At 44.1% G+C, this 23,284-nt stretch overlaps 1 protein-coding gene across 1 annotated transcript in view; it reads left to right on the top strand.

Annotated features, from left to right (window-relative positions):
- Positions 1-5,314: 5,314 nt before the first annotated feature.
- The window catches only part of MREG (melanoregulin), a 31,923-nt gene continuing 13,953 nt past the window's right edge, over positions 5,315-23,284 (top strand). The window contains exons 1-3 of the mRNA XM_075607241.1: positions 5,315-5,532; positions 12,249-12,321; positions 17,887-17,980. Coding sequence (XP_075463356.1) covers positions 5,509-5,532; positions 12,249-12,321; positions 17,887-17,980 — 191 coding nt within the window. The 5' untranslated portion in view covers positions 5,315-5,508. The remainder of the gene's footprint in view (positions 5,533-12,248; positions 12,322-17,886; positions 17,981-23,284) is intronic.

Genomic DNA, 23,284 nt, shown 5'->3' with positions numbered 1-23,284 from the left:
AAGCGGCCCAACTGAGTCAAATTACACAATGGCACATGGACCCACACTTAAGGAGATGGGTAGAATTAGAAAAACGCTGTTTTGCACCTATTGAAATACACAATTTGATTTGGATACCAAAGAGAGGATTAATCAGGATGGGCACGCCACTTCAGACCATAGTCAATTCACGAAAGGTATGGGAGACCACTAAATTCAGTTGCAATCTAACCTCCAAGGACTCACTTATGACACCGATTATTGGTAATCCAGATTTCGCTCCAGGGATGAATAGAAATAATCTGCTAATTTGGGACCAATCGGGTATTACACGGCTGAAGGATCTGGAGGGCAGAAAATATATACAAACATTTGACCAAATTAAGGCCACAAAGGCTATACCAAACATGGAATTTTTTAGATACCTTCAGATCAGGGATTTCTATAACAAAACCCCAATCAGAACAAATTTTGAGCAGCTGTGTTCTAGGGGAATGGACACAAGGGGGCTGACATCTAGAATGTACAGGGAAGTGATCTGTCCTGAGACCCCCAATGAACCACGACTCAAGTACATTAGACAGTGGGAATCAGACTTAAACGAGCCACTAGAGGAAGAGGAATGGGACAAAATCATACAGGCTGCGGCGAAAAGTTCAGTATGCACCACATTAAAGGAGAACGCATATAAAGTCCTTATGCACTGGTATTATACCCCGTTAACGTTAGCTAAATTTGTAAGGGGCTACTCCCCACTCTGCCCAAAGCAGTGTGGGGAGGTGGCGGATTTGCAACACATGCTGTGGTCCTGCAACAGAGTGGCCCCGGTTTGGGAACAAATTCGAGAGTGGCTACAAAGGATTCTCAACTTGGAGATCCCCCTGGACCCGTGGGTGTTCCTTCTGGGCAGGCGGATCCAGGGTATGTCAAATGCGACGCATAAATTAATCGCGCATTTTGCAACAGCCACGAGATGCGAGATCGCAGCATTATGGAAGCAACAGGAAGTACCAATCATCCCCAAAATCAGAAACGGGATTTGGCATGTCTGCCAGATGGAACAATTAACGAGTCTTGTTAATGACACCGGCGAAAATTTTCTAAAAGTCTGGGCGCCATGGTTGGCACAGACAGATATCCCAGGGGTAAATACTACAGCAATCTTTCAGTGATAGCAACAAATGCGTTCTCCTTTGAAGGCAAAGAGACTCGACACCACATAGGGACGGACCGGTAGGCATAAAATCGACGACAGCCCCGACCACATAAAGAGTAGAGAAATACAGGACACAGGCAGAAACCCCCTGGGACAACGGTTAAACAGGGCACCACAGGAATCCAGGACGAATCCAAGATCCTCAACGAAAGGCACAATATCTCCCCCTCACACAATGGTTCCTCCTACCTCCCCCCGCCCCTCCTCCCAGGCCCTAGGTCATGTATGCCTGGTACGTCACGTCTAATGGGATAGGTTATCCCTAATGTCTGTCAGGTTCATGTACTATGATCATTGTACTATCAGGAAAAGGAATTGTGTATTTTACAATGGGTTGTGATATATTGTATGCTTGAAAACACCAATAAAATTGAAGTTAGAAAAAAAAAAATGCCGCGATCCCCGTGTGCATGGGCACAGCAGATGTCTCGACGCGCATGCCCAGGGTGTCCAGCCTTGTTTCTCCCACCCAAGCTGCAGCAGCCACATGGACCGGCTCCCTGCCACTCCTAACGTGGAATGGAGGGGAAGTGCCGTGGTGCGCCCGCCAACCCAGCTTCCCCCACGCCAGCCAGGGACAGGGGGAACAAGATGCCGCCGGTGCTGGGGGAGGGGAAACTAGACGCTGCCGGGGGGGAAACTAGATGCTGTTGGGGGAGGGGAAACTAGATGCTGCGGGAGGGTGGGGGGACTAGATGCTGCGGGTGCTGGGGGGAAACTAGATGCTGCGGGGGGAGGGGAAGCTAGATGCTGTCGGGGGGAGGGGAAACTAGATGCTGCGGGGAGAGGGGAAACTACATGCTGCTGGAGGGGGAAACTAGATGCTGTTTGGGGGGGGGGGGGAACTAGATGCTGCCGTGGGGGTGGGAACTAGATGCTGCTGGGGGAGGGGAAACTAGATGCTGCCGGGGGAGGAAAACTAGATGTTGCCGGGGGAGGAAAACTAGATGCTACTGTGGGAATCAGTCCACCAGTCTCGCCCCCCTCCCCCCCAGGCTACCTCCCGTGCCCCTGAGCCTACCTTCCACCCTGGGCAGCAGTCACGGGGATCAGGGGAAGGGGGGGGGGAAGCGAGGCAAGGAAGCAGCACCCACTCAGGCAGTCACCCACCCAGTCAGTCACCACCTAAGCAGTCACCCACCCAGGCAGTCACCCACCCAGGCAGTCACCCACCCAGGCAGGCAGTCACCCACCCAGGCAGTCAATCAACTCAGGCATTTATTTTTGTTAAATAAATCATGACACAGTGTAATAGGTCATGTGTTGTTCATCTGAGGTTGTATTTACCTCATTTTTAGACCTTTTAAGGAACAGATGATTGTTATTATGTCCTGATATGTAAAACCATAGAATTGAACGAGGGTGTACTTTCTTTTTCACACAACTGTATATCTCAAATTCACAAAGCATTACAGGGGACCATGTAAAATAATAAAAACAAGTATGTGTGTGTCGAGTACACGCATTTTACGTGAAACTTCTTTGTCTTTTGTCACTGTTTTGTCACAGAAATTGTATTTGTAATGGTGATATCTTTAATTAAAACTCAATTTCAGTGCCAAAACGCAATGAAGTTTGACTTATAACAAGTCTTTTAGCCATTTGCACTTCTATATTTATAATAACTGTGAATTCATTGTGTGTTAGTGTGTGTGTGTGTGTCAGTGTGTCAGTGTATGTGTGTTAGTCAGTGTATGTGTGTATGTCAGTCAGACAGTGTGTGTAAGTCAGTGTGTGTGTGTCAGTGTGTGTGTGTGAGTCAGTGTGTGTGTGTGAGTCAGTGTGTGTGTGTGAGTCAGTGTGTGTGTCATTGTGTGTGTGTGTGTGTCAGTGTGTGTGTGTGTGTCAGTGTGTGTGTGAGTGTAAGTCAGTGTGTATGTGTGGTTCAGTGTGTGTGTGTGCCAGTCAGTGTATGTGTGTGTGTGTCAGTGTGTGTGTGTGTCAGTGTGTGTGTGTGTGTCAGTCAGTGTTTGTGTGTGCCTGTGTGTGTGTCAGTCAGTGTGTGTGTGAATCAGTGTGTGTCTCTCTGTGTGTGATGTGTGTTATTCTCAGGGTTCTGCCCCCTCTCTCCTGACTCTCCCCCCCCCCCTGCCAGAGCAGTCCCCACCGTGGCAGAGGTGCAGAGATACAGAGACACCGTGGAGCGGGGTCTGTCTGAGTGCCCCGGAACAGCCCCTACTGTCTCCCCTGGCAGAGCTGTGTCCTGCGTGGTGGAGGTACGGGGACACGGTGTGTTCGGCAGCTGACTGGGGGGCGAGTGCTCAGCGGCTCACTTGGGGAGGGCTGCAGGAACCCGGTGCTGTGGAAGTTGCAGAGCGCTCAACCCCCCTCCCCCTCCTCCCCTTTACCAGAACGGAGCAGCCCCCCCTCCCTCCTTCCTCTCCCCGGCAGAGCCACAGTGTCTGGATCTAGAGGAGAGGTGTGTGTGTGTCTCCGTCCAGCGCTGCCTCTTCCTGGTGGAATCTGGCAACACTGACGGCCTCTTCTGCCAGGTGTGATGTCACTTCCGTCACCACTTACTTCCGCCTCAATCAACTACATTCACACCGTTAAAGAAGTTTCACTTCAAAAATAAAAATTGATTAGAAAAGAAAGAGACAAAAAGAATATTATTAATGATTATATATTATAAATAATGGTAGGAGTACATTCAAATATTAAAAGACCCAATTTCCATTTCTGCATTCAATCCATCTGGTATTAATGTTTTCAATTTACAAATCCAAACAGTTTCCCTCTGTGAAAGGGTTCAGGTAATATCCCCACCTCTCCAATTCTTCTGAACATGTTCTATTACCCTACAGTATATTGTAAACATGAGGGATCTCCTATGTGTACTGTTGTAAAATGTTTGGGAACACTATGGGTTAAAATGTCTTAGTGTTTTCTATGTGCTCCAGTATGCGGACATGCATGGGTCAAGTTGTGCATCTTACATACTGGAGCCCACAGGAACACTCTAGCATATATATCACATTATTTTATATTGGTTTTTATAATACATGTATGGATCTGAAAGGCTTTTATTCTCCCACAGTCTTGTGATTTTATTTATTTGTACTTATTCTTTGGTTTTTAATTTGTGGCGTATTATCTTGGTCCCAACTTTGATTTTAATATTTTCCACACAGTATTTAGGATAGGTACAGTACAGTATATATTTCCTTTTGTACCACTAGGAGTACCATGTTTTGTGTCTTTTTACATTGGTTATTTATAGTCGGACGGATAACATGTTTCTTTTGAAGCTGCAGTTCAAGCTGTCATTTAAAAAAAAACGTTTTCCTTCAATATGTCCATCAATACAATCTGCTCACTGACAAGTGATTAGCTACGTTGCTGATCGGTCTGTTCTCCGTAATCGATCGCTGAAATTTCACTAAATGCATCTTGGGTAATCTTCTGCTGCACTGACAGCCATAATTCTGTGAGGAAGATCATGTGACCAGACAGGTACTAGTTTGAATTGGTTCACTGCTAGAAAGGGCAGGGGTCAAAAAGGTGATGTTGTTTCTGAAGGGGAATGGGATGTGACTTTGTATATGGTTGCTATAGGAACAAAAATGCCTGTTACATTAGAATACATTTTTTTTAAATTATGCTACAAGTATTTTCTCATAGTACAGAACTGATTTAAAAAAAAAAAACACATATAGGATATTGCTTGAAATGCAGCTTTAAAATGTGGTATTCTGTTAGTTTTTGTTATAATTACTTTCTAAAACGCGACCATGAGGGAAACCGTTTTAATTCGTGATTTAAATTAGACACCGAAGCAGTATTATTGTAATTGAATATCATCAGATTTAGCTATAAAATAAATCAAATCTCTTCAATGTACAATTTTCTGGACACTTTTTGCACCAGTTTTGCAACTGAGGCACTTTGATGTAGCACCATTTAGATATCCCAATTACCTACATTTGAACAGTTATTGGTTTATAATAATGTGAAGTACAATTGGAGAGAACATTAGCCTGGAAGGTGATGTATAAATACAAGTGAATATTATTATTATAGTGTCTGGTGTGTGAGAGCAGATGGGGGATTGTCGGAATTCTCCCAGTGCTACCCTTGGTTCAGTGTCTTGCTGTAACATCTGCATTATACTCTAGAGGACAGAGCTATATTACTGCAGCCTTCAGCTCTCTCTCTCTCTCTTTCACTCTCTTCCTCTCCCCACCTGTGTTTGGTTTTAGCTGCTGCCTGTGCAGTTTTGCAGACAAACACTAAGCTTTAAGCTATTTTAGCACAACCTTGCACTGGAATAATGAAGCATACACAAACTGCTGGGGATCCTTCTCTGCAGAAGGATGGGACTGACTCCAAAGCTAAAGGTAAGAATAGGGAATATATATATATATATATATATATATATACCCACCATGTATGCAGGGCTTTGCAAAAGAGACATCTGGCAGTCTATATGGTATGTAGAAGATGTCGAGCAATAGAAGGTTGGTCAGCATCTCTGCAAGGCATTGTAGTACTTGGCTAGGAGGGCAAGTTAGTCATTTCAGAGAGGTTCATGGAGTCATAATTTGAAACTGTTGAAATGCTTCACAAAGTGGGACTTGTTGGTTGGTATAGGGAAGAGGCTTTGGTCCTGGAAAGGTACTTAGGGCCTTATTCTATAAGGTGTGATTGTGCCAATACGGGGCTTCCACAAAGAAAACCCGGCTGACTTCAATGGGGCTTTCTGTACATCATAGTTTACAAAATTAGTGTGTACAATGCTTCAGTGAAAGAAAGTACTGTGATTTCATCAGATGGACACATTCATCAGTGTCACCTACAGTATCAATATCAAAACATTACAACCTATTTGGAGAGGAGACCTCAGTGACAAGATTGCATTTTTTTTACCTGTAGAACGTCTATGAATGCTCTACAGGGATTTTCTTTCCTATTGTCTGATTTTGCTGCACATATTGCATTATTATAATTCCCTGTACTCTATTCTTTGTGAAGCGCAGAGTACACTTTTGGCGCTATATAAAGACATACATACATACATAATAATAATCGTCATGGGCAGCCTGAAATGTAATATATACCTTTCAGAATGGAATGCAGTAGTTTCCGCCTGATTCCAGGACTGCAGGTTTAATGATACAATCTGTATGTTAGGCAGGTTCTGTTATCCTGCTTTCAGCTGCTAATGTCAGCAGTTGCTTGTATGTGTCCAACACTGTATCAGAGAATAAATGATACAATATCCTTCCTTACGTGCTTAATGATGGTGTTCGACATGTCATAAGAAAGGGGGGTGGCGATGCATCGCTTTTTGGGGTGCACGGTTACCCCCCTTTCTTATTACACTGTTGCCCTGACTATGTTCCCTGCCTGTAGCACCTTTATCTCTTGTTTTTGTCCCCATCTGCTAGGGGCATCTACAGTTGCATTTGTCCTGATACCCTCTTATTTGTTCGGCATGTTATAACATGCATTGCATTGAAAGCCCTTTCCTAGTGCAATATACAGCAACCTAGGTCATGTATATGGTTGTTTGTGTATTTGGGAATGTAATGCAGAACAGGATACACAGTATAATAAATCAAACATGTCAGTGTCTCTGCTCCTAGGTGTTATTCCGGAGAAGATGAGGACAATGCTATAGGTTGTAAATAGTCACATAGGGTCTGATACAATTGGTTAAATCTGGGTCTTGGAATTTTGAATAAATAACATTTCATGCTCTGTGTATAAGGTGCTGAGTATCTTTATACACTAACATTTTACTCAACACGCTCTCTCTTGATTATCTATAAATTACTGCAACAAATGGAGCTCATATAAAATCTTTTAATCGGGAAATTCTTCCCCTATGGAGGTTGCTTTTGTGTGTGTGTGTGTAAGTGAAAAGAGGCAGGGGGGGGTGAGGGATGTGTGTGACGTGGGTGTGTGGGATGTGTGTGACGTGGGTGTGTGGGATGTGTGTGACGTGGGTGTGTGGGATGTATGTGTGTGTGCGATTAATGCGAGTTAGGAGTGAGAAATGTGTGTGTGTGTACTGCACATGACATTTATCTGTAAGCAGCCAGCAGAAAGATTAAATAAAGAACATGTGTGGGGGGGGGGGGGTAATGTGTGTGACGTGGGTGTGAGGAATGTATGTGTGTATGTGATTAATGGGAGTTAGGAGTGAAGTATATATATATATATATATATATATATATATATATATATATATATATATATAGTGAGATAATACTGCACATGATATTTATCTTTAAGAAGCCAGCAGAAAGGTTAAATAAAGAACACATCTATATATTAAATAGATTGAAAATGAAGTGACAGAAGAATGCATCTCTGCTAACCCAATCCAGCTAACAGATATCAGTGTACCTGTCTCAATCAGGAATCTGTGGACGGGAGCACAATACTTTATGTTCACAGTTTTCTATTATAGATCTCTCCTTGGGAAATAAGGAGTTAATGCCCTTGAATGATGAAGCCTGCATTGCATGTCATTATTCTCCTTCTTTATTTCTCCATTCATCTTCCTGCTCCAGCTCTGCAGTTCTCCAGCAGCAGGTTTGCCAAGTCCTGCTCTCTAATTAGGCTGAAAGCAAATGTGCTGCTCAGATCTGGTGCTGCATTGCTGGGGACAGCTTCCCATCCCTGGGCATGTGTCACCCAGTGGATGAGCAGAGTGTCACAGAAGGATCATTCTCACTTCGTTCCCAAGGAAACAATCGAAATTTCCTCTGTTATATACCACCAGCTCTATGAGCATGGCCAGCCTCCATTTGTGGGTATTACAGAAGGGTGAGGATGGACCACAGGGAACCAGGAGAAATCCTAGATAGAACCCAGCATCAAGGGGGCGGGGGATTGTGAGGGCCACCTTGAGCACAGCCACCCGCTTCCCCTCTCTCCACAGAGGGGATGTTGCTGATGCAGTCAGCGCGTCTCCCCACTCCCGGAGCGGGGAGAAGCTCCCTGCAATTAAAAGAGGCAATCCAAGCTAGTGATTTTTTTTTTTAACATAGGATTGAAGCAGGTCGTCTTTGGGGCTGAACCCCGTTAATTTCAGCTCCGGGGACCACCTGCTTCCAGAGATACTTCCCTTCGTAAGAGGTGCCGGTAGCCAATCCGCTCGGCTAGCAGGGACCATGTAATGGTCCCGTGTTCCAAAGCTCCCACTCCCTGTGGGCCAATAGGAAGCCGTGACTTCATCAGGTTCAGCTTCCTACTGGCCCGTGTGATGCGGGAGCTTTAAACTTTGCTGAGATACCAGCGCCTCCTTTGGAGATCTGTGTCTCAGAAGGTAGGGGGTCCCGGAGATTAAATGAATTATGGTTCGGCTCCGGAGAACCCCTGCTTCAAACCTACATTAAAAAATAACAAATAAATAAAATGCATGAATTGCTCCTTTTAAAGACTGATAAGTACTGTCCCGCTCCTCTCCTGTGCTGTTCCTTAGTTAAGTAAGAAGCCGTGTTTTCACTTTCACACTTTGCGTGTTTAGAAATCTAAATTTGCTGGAAAATCCGAGTCACGAACTAAAACTTCCCACAAAGAAGAGAAAAACTCGCTCTACTTAAATTAATGATCAATTTCAAATAATAAACAACAACAACAAAAAGGTGTTACCTAGGATTATAAAGGATATTGGGAGATTCCAAAAGGAGGGGACAAAGAAATCCATATAAAAAGGAGCACATGAAATGTTAGTAATTAATTAATTAAAAATGCAAACAGATAAGTCATATATTGCCACTTACAGAGTTATACTTGCTGCCATTTTTGGGATATATGCTAAATCTATTAAGTTCTGATTTGACTTATCCATTCTGAGACTCTAGCTTGGTAGGACTGCTATATTGTCAGCTGTACCCATTGGGCAATATCAGGAATCCTACAATTAAAGTATATAACTGATATACAGTATTACGGTTTCTAAGGACTCAGTGGTCGCTGCGGCGTGCGCTCCACACACCACAGCACAGCACAGCACAGACCTCTATGGGGAAGGCCCCCCAGTGGCTGTGTGGGCGCAGATGTGCCCCGTCATGGCCCTGCCCCCCTGGGCATCCCATAGCTCCCCTACAGATCGCGGCTTTTATCTGTGCACGCGACCCGAGTGCACGTGCAGCTGTAAATACTGGGGCCATAGCATTACACACTTTACCTACGGCATCCTTTATAGCAGGGGTGTGCAAACGGGGGGGCGCACGCCCCCAGGGGGGGTCAGGAGATTTTTCTGGGAGGTGGGGGGCACGGCGGTTGCAGAGGCCCCGCTCTCTTCCCCAAGAACTTTAAATTAAATGCTGCGTGATCACATGAGGTCTCTGCAACGCTCAACTTACCGTGATTCAGACGGCTGTGTGATGCGTCGCCATGACAACGCGGCGACAAATGACGCTGCGGGGATTATGTGATGTGACGCATCAAATGACGCTGTGGGTCATGTGACCGCACCGGGGCAGGCAAGATAGGGGGGCGCAGCAGCAAAATAGCACTAGAGAGCCTTTTACCCAACTCTGTGCAAACAGATTATTTTTATTAAATAAAAAAATTATTAAAAAAAAAACTTTATTGCTCCATCCAGTTATATTTACTTACTCTGTGTATTTAATAAATTCAATGTATCCCCTCCGCACTCAAACAACTTCCTGGCAGAAGTGCAATATCAAACTTCTGAAAGCTTTAATAGCGGACTTACAGACAACACGACCCAACGTTGTGCATGACACCTGTTGAAGTGGTTCCCCGAAACATTGTGTTGTGTCACCTGTAAGTGTACTATTAAAGCCATCAGAAGTTTGATATTACACTTGTGTCGGCAAGTTGTTTATGAGTGCCGAGGGGAGACATCGAATTTCTTCAATGTTACATGGAACAGTTTGTGCCTGAAATACATGGGTTTGTGATTTACTTTGGGTATTTGAGCATATATATTTTATTATCTATACTGTATGTATTAAAATCTCCTTTTTAATTTAACTAAGAACTAAAAAACTTACTGTAAAGAAATTATTGGCCCAAAATATAATTAAATGTAGTAGGGTGACTAGTAGAGAGACAGACCGAGCGTTTGGCGCATGTCTGATTTCCCAGAAATTCTTGGTTTCCCGGTCTTTTGAAATGTGATCCCAGAGAGTAGCCAAATGGCCCAGAAGTTGGGACATTTCCTAGGAAGTGGAAACACTGGAAAGAAGCAGAATGGGCAGTATTCATCAATGTGCTGGCATAAAGCAGCTGACCAGAGTGGACGGGGAGAAGCTCCAACCCTTGCCTGCAGTGTCACTACTCCCTGTGCAACAGCCCCCCACCTCCCATATCACCCACACTCTCCATGTTACCTGTACACTATGACACTCTCCATCCTTCACTCTTCCGTCCCAGCCATGTAATTTCCCACCCCCACTTCCCTGTCCCTCTCTCCCCCATATCCTTGTATTCCTCCCCTTTCATGTCACTCCCTACCTTCCCATGGTCATTTGTGGACAAATTCTATTTTTCTTTGCACCCTTCTTGATCATTCATTCTCTCTGAAAGCAGTACCGCTGGTTTTTAGGTTTTCTGCTCTTTGGATCTTTCATTGATTTTTCACTATACTGTACTTACATGAGCCCATAGTCTCTTTCCCCGCTACCAATATGCCACATGTTGTACTGCCTGTTTTCACCTAGCAACATGTATCCATGTCCATTTGAGCTTGATTACCTCTTGGGTACATTATTGTTATATGTTACTTGGTTACAGGTATTGCATTTGGACAGGACTACAGTGCTTGTTTCCTATATTGCTACTTTGTTTTCTGTTCAGTGTGGTGTCCCTACAGATATTCTGTGTTATACACCCCCGACTCGAAGGCTGTAAAGTGTTTACAAGCATAAGGCCTCGGGCATGAGCCCCTACAGCCGCAATGAGAGCGGCTTTAGTAGGGGCTCGCCTACGCAAGTGTGCGGAAGCGTAGGTCTTATACAAAATTTAGATTTGGCGCTCGCCGGAGCGCAGGGCCGGTCACGTGAGCGGTTCGCCCAATGAGGGCGAACCAGCTCCGTGACGTCACTGGCCCGCCCCCCGACGGCGCGCGGACCAAGGCCAGGGAAAGCACCCGCTTTCCCTCAGCCTCCGCGCGCCTCAGCAAGCGAGAAGGCATCCTGGACGCAGCCTAATGAGTACTTTAATGTGACATATATATATATATATATATTGTAACTGTTACATATGCCTATAATATATATTATCTCTAACTGTGTATGCAATGTCTTGTATATACTGTATACCCTGTTCACTTATGTAACTGTATTTGTACCCATGTATTATTTGTCATCTTAATTCTGTGCCCAGGACATAGTTGTAAACGAGAGGTAACTCTCAATGTATTACTTCCTGGTAACACATTTTATAAATAAATAAAATAAAAAACTTTCATTGTACTAGGCCTAGTCCTCTTTCTCTATATAGTTTATATAAGCCTACTTCTCCACTAGATTTTCACTAAGGGCACATGCACCTATGATGTCAATGAGAGTTATTGCCGGAATGGGTATGATAACCTGTGCCAGCACTTGACAGCAATCCTGCTTATATTGATATTATGTTGCCTTTACCCGCTTTTTTTCTAGGCGTTCCGGGGAGTATAAACAGATGTGCTTACACTGTACTGCATTGGGTCTTGACAAAACTCCCAGTGTGGACCAAAACCTCAATTTAATAAAAATGTGTTAATACTCTGTTAACACCCATGAGTGCCTGTTACTCTGTTAACACCCATGAGTGCCTGTTACTCTGTTTCTCTTGCTCATAATTTTTCACCATGTGGGCCTGTAGTAACTGGTGTCCCCCCGAAGGCCTGTCATGCAACAATGATTAACGATACATTAATATATACATTTCACAATGCACCCATGGCTTGTGGGGATTCCAGATATCAATCTTGTCCCACAACAAGGGAGGATAAAACCTTATATAAATGCAATGCCGACTCTAAACTCTTTCACTGCCAACGGTGTCCCACAGAGCTTCCGCTCTAGAGTCGCATTGCATCCTGCAGGTCTTTGCTGGGATTCTCACACCATGTCTCCTATTTCAGCTGTCTCGTTTCATGAAGCTGTTCTGGGATTCCAAACAGGTCCTCGGCAAGATAAAGTGCAGTAATGCTTCAGGTGAGTCAGGATGGGGTCTGTTATTATCCCCACAGTCTGGGATACTTGGTGTAGAACATCAGCGATTCCTAGAAGCACTTGAGCTTTACCTGACCTCACAAAGCTTATTCTTTCACCTCAATAAGCAACTACAGGTTAGGAGAATAAACTGGTTAGCGTATATTCAATTGCAGGCAACATTTTTACCCAACAAAACCTTAATCTTTGGTCTCTTTAGGCTGTTATTATTATCGTTTATTTGTAAAGCACCAACATATTCCGCAGCGCTGTACAATGGGGTTGCACAGATCTAAATTACATACCAAAAAAGGACAAATAAGCACAGATATGAAAGGTATAAGTGCCCTGATTGAGGTCTATGACATTTGGTCACAGCAGGCTCACCATCACCAAATTACAGCCGGCTCTTGGCCACAACTCACCATGCCGCTGGGAAGCTCAGTTGCCGGCCACTTTGCCGCTCAGGTAATCCCTAACCTTAACACTTACCCTAAAAGCCCCGTAATGTTAGCCCTAATACACGCTACCTCCTACCCTAAAAACCTTAACCCCCTTACCCTAAAAGCCCTTAAGTTAACCCCCTACCCTAACCACTAAAACGTACCTTATTGTAGAAGCGGCCGGCGGCAGTGTTTCCAGCTGCGAATCACCTGCAGTGGAGGGTCAGTCGGTGGCTGAATGCCTGCGGTCATTTGGTTGCGGTGAAACGGCTGCAACCAAATGTCCCATTCTGCCCTGATTGCAAGAGAGATGGAAAGAAGTACAATGTTGAAACAGAAGGTAAAGTGGCTGCTCATTGTGGGACAGAGGTGGAGGGTGGTCCAGCCACACAGCTGATCCCATTAAGGTTCGGGGGTGAGGATATTAGGGGGAGTTAGCATGGAGGGTGGTCCAGCCGCACAGCTGATCCCATTAGGGTTCGGGGGTGAGGATATTAGGGGGAGTTAGCATGGAGTTTGGTCCAGCCGCACCGCTGGTCCCAATAGGGTTGGAGGTGAATGTTAGAGGTATGCCAGGCTTCCCTGATAAGGTGAGTTTTTAAATATCTGAAAGCTGGGGCAGAGTCTGACGGTGCGTGGTAGGGAATTCCAGAAAGAGGGTGCAGCACGGGAGAAGTCTTGTAGGCGGTAAGAGTGAGAGGAGGTAATGAGCAGGAGGAAAGGCAGAGGTCATGGGCAAGAGGTAGACGAGTCTGGCAGCAACATTTTGATGGATTGGAGTTGGGACACGAGGACAAGGGTAAAATGGGGACGGGCATTTAATGAACAGTTAGAGATAAGTATTATAAATCACTTTCTATACTTCCTAGAAGGCCTCCATAACAACTATATTGAGATGACAAGCCTAAGGCACCTAGTGACTGGAATGGTGTCAGACCCAACAGGGCTAGAACATACAATTGCTTTTCTGAGCAGCAGCTCTAAACAGTGTGAGCTATACCAGCTGCTGGGTAGCACCACTGTCACTAACTATTTGACTATCTACAAGGGGTATCTATTTTGTTGATTATAATCTTTAAATAACTTCAAGCACAAAGTAATATGTACTGAGGGCTATGAGTTACTGAGGCCAGGTGAGATCAAATAAATATCAGGTCTTCTGACACACACAAGTAAAAACAAGATGAATCACAGCAAACAAAGCAGATGCAGAGAGAAAGTAATATAACAAGTGACCTGGTAACTTGAGTTAGTACTTCTGTTCTGTCCTAGGCTTCCTGGGGCTCAGTAAGCTTTGTCCTGCAGCTAAACTCATCCCCTTCTTTCATACAAAGATGAAGTCTTATTTGAATCTCTGATAAACTTTTACAGGAATAAACAGAAATGAAGTGAAAACGTTCCAGAATACACAAATTAAGGAGTATGGTAAAAAAAAAGACAATGCTATCCCTAGGAGAGACAAAGCCACAGACTGGCAGAGCAGTGTCACGAGAGACCAGGCAATTTACACCTTTTTACCAGGATCATGCATTGAGCAAAACAAGTTAATGAAATAAATTGTAAATGTATTCACAAATAAAGGCATACAAACAATGATACACAAACTACAGCAAAAAGACACGCTTACTTGGGAATTGGGGTAACAACCTAGACTCTCCTAGGTGCAGGGAATCCTAACCCTGATAACAGTTGCAAAAACAGGACAAAAAATATTCCAGGCGACTTTCGCTGAAGCAGCCCTTTCTTGCTGGAGACTTGGAATCTGAGAATCTTAGAGGACTGGAGAACTATCGGATGGGCATAGGGGTTTTTAATACTTCTGAGTTTCATTCAAAAAATACTATAGCCCAATCCAAAGCATGAGAAATTTCTCCGTAGCCACTCAGAGCAGGGCTCATCTGGCTGATGTCAGAGGCAGGGGGCGTGTTGAGCTAGCTTTAAAAAAAAAAAAAAAAAAAACAGGTGGACGGAAAATATGAATCAGCCATTGGGAAATGTGCCCACCAGCAGCATCTTCCCCCCAGCTAACCCACTGTCAGCTCCACTAAGTCTGGTGAGGCAAATGGAAATGCAAAGAGCATTCATTGATCCCAGGACATGGATACTTGAGTCCTTCCTTCCTGTCCAAATTGTCTTGACACCTCAGACATCCTCTGGGGCTTTCATCTCCAGATGTCCTGCCAGACCTCCTGGCACCAGTTGGTAAGCCCCTGTTGCCTGTCAGAGCATTGGTTCTGAAAGTCCCAGCTCAGTTCTGTGCACAGGCATATATGTTTTAAAATACACAATTATAATACAATATACACTTTAAAAATATCCTACGTTTTGCTGGTATGGGGAATAGAATAAAAAAACTGCACTTTATTTCATACTAGCCATATTCCCCACACACTATAAAATAGACTTAGGACTGGACTTTACAAGCACCCTCACAACCTTATAGATGGTCGGAGTAACCCCAGAACCTCTAAGCAGGTTCTGGGTTATCTGTACAGTAACTGGGTATCCCCCCTAACCTGGGGAACCCTTATAGTTACAGGGATACTTTACATCCCATTTCACCATTTACCTTTTATTAGATATTACAGAGACAGTGTCTAAATGCATCCAGGAATCCGACCTGATTCCTGGGTACATTTTTAGGGGAACCAGCAACTCTGGCCCCTGACGAGATAGACACATTCTGACAACACTTTCTCCGCAACCCCCTCCCCCCCCCCCCCCCCCCCCATCCCCCTTGAAACTCATACCACCGCAATCCCTGCTTGCTGGCATCCCTGGAAAGGTAAAAACACAACAATTCTTTGTCGCATAATTACAGGTAATGCTTTTACAACAGTTGGGTCCAAGAGCTGACACTCCTGAACCCCAACACATGGATCAGAGGTAACCAAACGGGCTTAACTTTTATTAGTGAGCCTGGTTGCCTCTTCACCGTCACAAGCAGGAAGTACTCAGCTTGCCACACTGACCATGGAGGGGGAAATCAGGAAACACTCCCCAGAAGCAGGAAGAGACACAAACAAAACCACAGGGGAGTGGGAAGAGTAGTTGCTGATGGCAACAGGCAGCAAGACAGCCCTGGTACAGAGATACATAGTAACAGCAAGACAGAGAAGGGGAGGAACTGAAGCAAAGTGTTACTAAGCAACAGCAAAAACACAGAGAGGGAGACAGCACAACTTCTAAAAGACAGTGGGCAATATTTACTAAGCAGTGTTCTGCCACCATACGGCACCTTCGGTGGTGGAATACATCACAGCCTATTCACATAAATGGACTGTAAGGAGTCTCATGGCAGAAGACCGCTTATTAGATGTGGTTCTCTATCCCAGAAGAGGGTAAAGGTCTTTGTATAGGTATGAGCACTCAGTGAGAATTAGAGCTCAAAAGTATGCAATGACAGTGGTGCTATCCATCAGCTGGTTTAGCTCACACAGCTAGAGCCGTTGTCCTAACAAAGGTTGTGTGGGTTCTTGATGCTGTTGGGTCTTCCACCATACCCTATTCCAAATTAGGAGCCTTAGACTTGTCAGCCCAATAACACTTTATGCCCTGTGGTCTGCCTGCGGGAAGCCAATGGAATCACTTCCTGCAGTTTATAGTTTTATTTATTTTAACTTAATTCAGTATGTGTCTTACAGATGCACAGTGAATATTTTTGAACTTGGCCACGATGGGGCTATTAAAATCGCCCAAGTACTTAACAGTACAAATAATGTTTATGCACCCAATTTTTCGTTCTGTCATTTGTCTGTTATAGGATTAAATGTTACATCATGCAACTTTTCTTAAGTGAAAATAAAACTCAGCAGACCACTTCCTGGTTGACGGTTTAATATACCTTGCGGAGCACACCTGAGATGTGAATCCATTCCAGGGATTGTTAAAAATCCACATTCATATTGTGAATATGTTCTGCAGATTGTTAGAATTCATGGAATGGATTTGCACTGTTTGGAAAAAAAAAAATCGAATCTACCTTTTTGTCAGATTTGTGACATTCCGCAGATATAAGGAGCTGGCCGATCCGCAGTGGTTTTGTATTCCGTCTAAAATGTTGCACATTTCTGTTCCTGAGCAGTTTGTGAGATGTTCACTCACTCACCCATTGCAGCTGAGAACAGGGGAACAAGTGCAGAGTCCAGATGGAGAGCCCCCTGTAGAGGGTAAATTGTAAGTCTTGTGGAATGTGCACCAGGACTGTGTTACATAACAGTCACCTGCCATCTCACTGCTCCTCCCCCATTAAATGCAGCAATTTGCACACTGATGAGGGGTCAGATGAAAGATGGGTCTTCACACCTCTTTAGAAAGTGCCCTCCTTTAATTATGCATCAAACTCTGGCACTACCCATTTCTTTGCTATATTTATCTCCCTCCCTCAATCTAAATAGACACTATCCTTGTATAACTAAAGGGAAGCCTCTGATTGGTATTTAGATTGGCTATTGCATGTGTTTATCTAACCCCTCACAGAGCTGGTATTATGTACACCAATGTTACAAAACACAGGCAGTGTAAGGTGATCCTCTGAGGCTAAGGTGTAGAAGTTTGAAACCCGTGATTGTTCAAATATTTCCCAAACTATGAAGGTATTTAGCCTAGCCCCACGGCTGCAAAACTGGTGCAAAAATGAGAAAACTTCTCCAAGTAAGAGAAACATTAAAATTCCGTGGGTTTTACAACACAGGCTTTACTCATTAAGCCCTAAGTATAAATGATAAGTTGGAGGTGAACTGATGACTAATAGGCTCAGGAATTGTTCCATCCCATTAATAGTATCCTGGTGCTAAGTGGATCACGGGCACAGCAGTTTAATAAAACATTGACAGTGTGATACAATTCTCATTTAACAAATGAAAGTACCAGTGCCTGGCCTGAGTATTGTATGTGCTGCTAATAACCCATGTGTTGCTCAGGGTTCCTCCCCCTGCAGCCTCTTCCTGCTCAGTGTAATCCTTGCAGTGTGAAAGGAGACGGACCGGTCTGAGCTCTCTGCCTGGCCATGTCAAGTCCAGGTGATCTCTTGCCCCGTGATTCTGTATCAGTGAGAGGAAGCTGCAGCGTCAGTGTGTATGGGGGTCTTCTGCCTTCTCATTGGATGCACTCTATCCCCTGCTAGGATCCATGGGGTTAAAGGACTGGCTGTGTGCCCTGTGCTGCTTGAAGACGTGGTGCTTTGAATACCCTAAAAATGAGAAGCAGCCTTTGGTCAGGTAAGCACCTATGTGAATTATTATGGGTGAAAGACTGTGTTTAACCCTTTAAATGCAAGAGCTGACATGCACACAGTGATGGTGGTTCATAGATATTTGACCTGATGTTAAAAGGTGTAGAATATCTAGAATCAAGCACAGCAACACCACTTTTTGTTTTATGACACTGCATGCACCCAGTTGTGTGCTGCTGTATGTGTAAGGTGGTTCCAGATTAGGAAATCGCCAGCTGGTACTTGGTACTGCTAATTTGCAACATACAGGTAATTGAGCTGCAATAAACTGAAAGCACTTATTTATGTAACACCACCTGTACCATTGTTCACTGTTTCATAATAATAGAAGATGTATACAAAGTAAAAGTGGCAACAAATGTTTTCACATCTTTAGTTTTACAGAGTAGAAAACTACAGATATGTTTCACAATAAAAAAAAAACAAAGAGTGGAGTTGATGAACTATGTATATATCACAATCAGTAGTGTGACGTAACTTCTGTAGTGTTCATGATAAAAGGGAAATCCTGCCACCCGGATGCACAGTTGCGTCTGAAACTGTCCTTTTCACAGGTGGCCACACGAAGAGGTGCTCGCCTTGGTTTAATGCATCTATACAAATGCAATTCTTCCTTTTGGATGTAACACAGAACATGACCACATTGCCCCGGCACAGAAAGGGTTTACAAGGGCAGGGTGGGGTTTTAGTTTTTTTTTGTGGGGGGTTGGTATGTTTCCAGATGCCCCTGGCTGTTTAACCTCATCACTGCCGAATGTGCCTGTGATGTATTGCTATGCAAAGGGATTAAAATCCTAAACACTGCACTGTTGTGGGGGTCAAACAGAATTATGGCATGAATAATTCTGCTGAAGCAGGCAGTCACATTAGCAATAGTGTGTGTGTGTGTGTGTGTGTGTGTGTGTGTGTGTGTGTGTGTGTGTGTCACAGATAACAAGAAGTCTAGCAAAAGAGCACTCAAATACTCCCTGAAAAACATAACCATTTATTAATTACAACTACAAACACACTTAAAATATATTTTTTTAAAAAGGAGCATGACCCCTGAATTAGACACAAGGAAAGTGCCACAGAAATGCTCACAGGACATAAATCTGATTACTACACTGAGGGAAGCTATATCAAATGAATAGCAGATGAGAACCCAGGGAAGCATGTTCCCTGAGCCATCAACACAGGCCGGTCAAAGAGAAAAGACCCTAAAACAAAGCTAAGAGTATTGTGGAGATTTAATCTCATACATACCACTCATGCACATAGAGATTATCAAAAATCAGATAAGTAAAAAAATTCCCAGCGGGATGAAAAAATGTACAGATAAATAGTCCTGACATTCCAGTATGCCGTGCATAATCCACCAGAGTAGATAGTCATGGAAAACAATCCACGGGTAGTAAATGGTTAATACATGGCACTTATCCAGGAAACACACCCAAATTAGGGTAAAGCAAAGATGTATGCTGATTCGCTTGATAGAAGTGTGTGATTCTAATCCTTGGTGACCTAAATCCAGTCACCTTTAAAAAAGGGGAATAAATCCATCTGATACCTTCATTGCTGCAAGAGCAGATGACACAGCCAGACAGCCGAAGGAGCTGGAGCCGTCCTGTGAGGTACAAAGTGACACAAACACATAAATAGTATCCAGGGTTCCCGCTGCAGCTCCCACTCAATATATATGTGCGCGAGGGCGATTGGAGATGTTAGGTTTTGGAACAGTAGGTCTATCCAAATGTAGTGTGAAGGGTTTATGCTATAAGGATGCGCAAACTATTCCCCCTGCTCGCGCCTCCCCTTACCTTGGCTCTGGTGTTAAATGACGCAGTGGGGTCATGTGACATCACATTGCCATGGTAATGTGACCCCGCGGCATAATTTGATGCCACATTGCCATGACGACACAGCGCTGGAAGCCAAAGTAAGTGAGTTACAGAGGCCGCGCGTGAACCTGGGGCTTTCTGTGCAATAGTGCGGAAACGGCACCCTCGCAGCTTATTATTAGCCCGTATGTTAAAGCAGGAGTCTGTGCCAGCTGATGGTTTTTGGGTGGGAGGGGCGAATTACCTGAATGCGTGGTACCCTAGAGCTGATCTGTGAACCAGCCAGCCCCGGCTCCATCATCAGGAGAAGACATTGCAGCTTTCTATTGGGGACCCAGTGGCCATATGTGTAATTATTTGGTGTTCTACGCTGAGACACAAAAAACATGAAATATCCCTGGAACCACAGCGATGCACAGAGGTCAGGCGACCACAGCTCCTCTCTGGGTGATTCAAAATAAATATACACCACTAGCAGGAACAAACGCCAACAAAAAAACTATGCGCTCTTCGTTATAGCAGGGTAAATGTAAAGTGAGGGCAATATTTAATATCTATTTCAAAAAGATGGCCACACACTGGGTGAAGTACAGTACCTCATAAAAGGCTGTTGTGGTGTACGGTAAAGATGATTAGAAATAGTCAATTTAGATTGCAAGTGGTCCATAGAAGCAGCACCACACGAAAATAGCCAAAAAGGGTAGTTTATTAGGTCCAAAACACACACACACACACGTCTGACATTTCTAAACATCGGGCCTATGTGTGTCTAAATTGTGATCTAATATATGTATGTGTATATATCATTATACATTAAGGAACGGATTAGGAAGTCCCATATGGAAAATAATAAATCCAAAAGGGTTTTGTGTCAAATAGGAATTAGTTAATTCAGTCGCAAAGATATAGTCAAAGAGGAACTTGGCTCCAAATAAAGCATCAATAGAGAAGTTGCAGCTCGTTGAGGTCAACCTCATCCACACACACATTAAAAAAAAAAGCGTATTGCACCTTCCTCAGGGGTTATGTCCTCTTAGACGCTCTACACTATTTATAAAACTCTTGTTACCATGGTGACGCTTGCGATTACAATTGAAATGCAATACAGAAAGAGGAAAGGAGATGTCTAAAAAGAAATTCAAGGAACCATGGAGGCAGAATCCCCTGCCATGAGGACGCCATCAATATGGAATAGGAGAATTTCTAATAAGACAACAGAATGTATGTGCTCGAAGCCTCTGAGACATTGATTATTAACACAGACATTGTACAGGTATTCACACAGATAAGTACAAGATGCACAATGGGCTAATTAAACTATCGGGTTCATTTAAATATGTCATAATTTCTCTGTGCCCAGGACATACTTGAAAACGAGAGGTAACTCAATGTATTGCTTCCTGGTAATATGACAAGGAATAAATGCTGCACACCACAATATAATAAAGAGTGATACAGTTACCGGCGCTCCCGTCAATGTACGATCGGCTGCGTCCAATCCACGGCATACGAAAAGGAATGAAGATGGGGCACACGGATTTCCAAAATAAAGAGATTTATTAAAGCATACACAACGTTTCGACCCAATAGGTCTTTGTCGTTGTGTATGCTTTAATAAATCTCTATTTTGGAAATCCGTGTGCCCCATCTTCATTGCTTTCTGGTAAAACCTTTTATAAATAAATCCTAAAGGTGGATTCTTTCAATTTTTCAATTGCCACTTCTCCCAATCAAGCGGCATAGGCAGAGAGAAACGAGGAATACACCGCGCAAATCGATAAATAAGCTTTTATGCAGGGAAAGGAACTAGGGGAATTTGGATCCACAGCGGATCAGTCTGTTCCTTATTTCAGCGGATCAATCTCAAAAAGGGCAACTTGCGTTTTGCGGATTTTTATTATTATTACCAATACACCCCGTGGATTCCGCAACCCGGGGACGGATTTGTAGAATCCAATTTGGGGTATTCAGCGATCCAATGGCGACTGCCAACAGATTGCTGAATCTGCAGATTGGATTATACAAATCCATCCACGGGTTATATCCAATGGTGGTTTTTGATGAATCCACATGGATTAAAACCAACCAAATCAGTTTGCAGGTTTTAGGGGGGAAATGCAAGAAAATCCGCCCAAGTCCATTTTCCGGATTTGCCCATCTCCAGAAAGGAATGCAGTTCTCTTTACACTCGCGTTTTCCCAGATCTTTAAAGCATAGGGGTACAAATTGCAGATCTCCCTGAGTTTTCAGGGGTTTGCAGTCACCCCACCGGGATACGATGGCTTGATGCTGCCAAATTCTTTGCCTGGTGCCGACGCCGTCTGCAGACCATCCATGTCGACTCTCCCATCTCACAATGCTTGCAGTCGGACCCGTTCTCCTACTCCTCTGATCAGCAGTTCTCTGTTGCTTCCAACTCTACAACTCTGGAATGTTACCTCTGAGGAAGCAAATGTGTGAAACGCGTAGAATTGGAAACTACAGAGAACTACTGAGCTCTGTGTGCCTACGGGGACAGCTGAACACAGAGTAGGAGACCGGGGTGACTGCAAGCATTGCGAGATGTTGGTGGTCTGCAAACGGCATTGGCGACAGAAGCAAGGCATCGCATCCAAGTAGGGTGACTGCAAACTCTGTGAGATCTGCAATTTGTACCCATGTATGCTTTTAAAGATCTGGGAAAATGTGAGAGTAAAAAGAACTGCGTTCCTTTCTCTGAATTAAAGCTTGTTGATTTCCACTGTGTTTGTTCCTCTTTTTTTTTTTTTTTCTTTCCTGCATATGCTGCTTGATGGGGGGCTATAGGGGTATAAACTGAAATTCTTGTCAGTTTACTTTGATCTCTTTAGTTACACTAAAGCTGTGGTTGATTGGGATCTATGAAACATAATCTTAACAAAAGTAATCCGTCATCCCCTATTTACATTAAATCGGGGACAAATAAACTCCGTTTTCCATAACTGGCTGGGTTCCCATGGTAGTCATACTGCTTAAAAGAGCCGCTGGAGAGGACCGCGCCACCCCAGAAGGAGCTGACAGGTTGTCAGCGACACGTACGTAGAGTCATAGAGTGACGCGTGACATCACACGCCACAGAAGTCTGCAGGGAGAGCAAGCTTGAGTGCACGTTAGCGGGCTGGGGGTCAGGATTTGGAGGTATACAAGTTAATATATTATACTTATTCCATCCACAAATCTTTACGTGCGCCCCTCTATACTACTAAAACACGAAGCTGCTCTGGTTACTACTGTCTAACTTGCCAGATTTCTCACCTCAGCTACCGCCGTAACCTTCCAAAATACGTATCTTTTAATTGGTATTTCCCGGCCAAACTCTGTTATTTATGTAACGGTATTTCTGGCCCGGCCTGACCCACCCAATCTCACATTGGCCCCTGTGGTCTAACCGGCCCCCATTACAGTGTGGTAGTGTCTGGTGGTGCACCTGTCGGCAACAGGACTCCTGAGTC

The sequence above is a fragment of the Ascaphus truei genome, chromosome 7, assembly GCF_040206685.1.
Source record: "Ascaphus truei isolate aAscTru1 chromosome 7, aAscTru1.hap1, whole genome shotgun sequence".
Classification (NCBI taxonomy): domain Eukaryota; kingdom Metazoa; phylum Chordata; class Amphibia; order Anura; family Ascaphidae; genus Ascaphus; species Ascaphus truei.
This window is presented reverse-complemented; position numbering and strand designations above follow the sequence as displayed.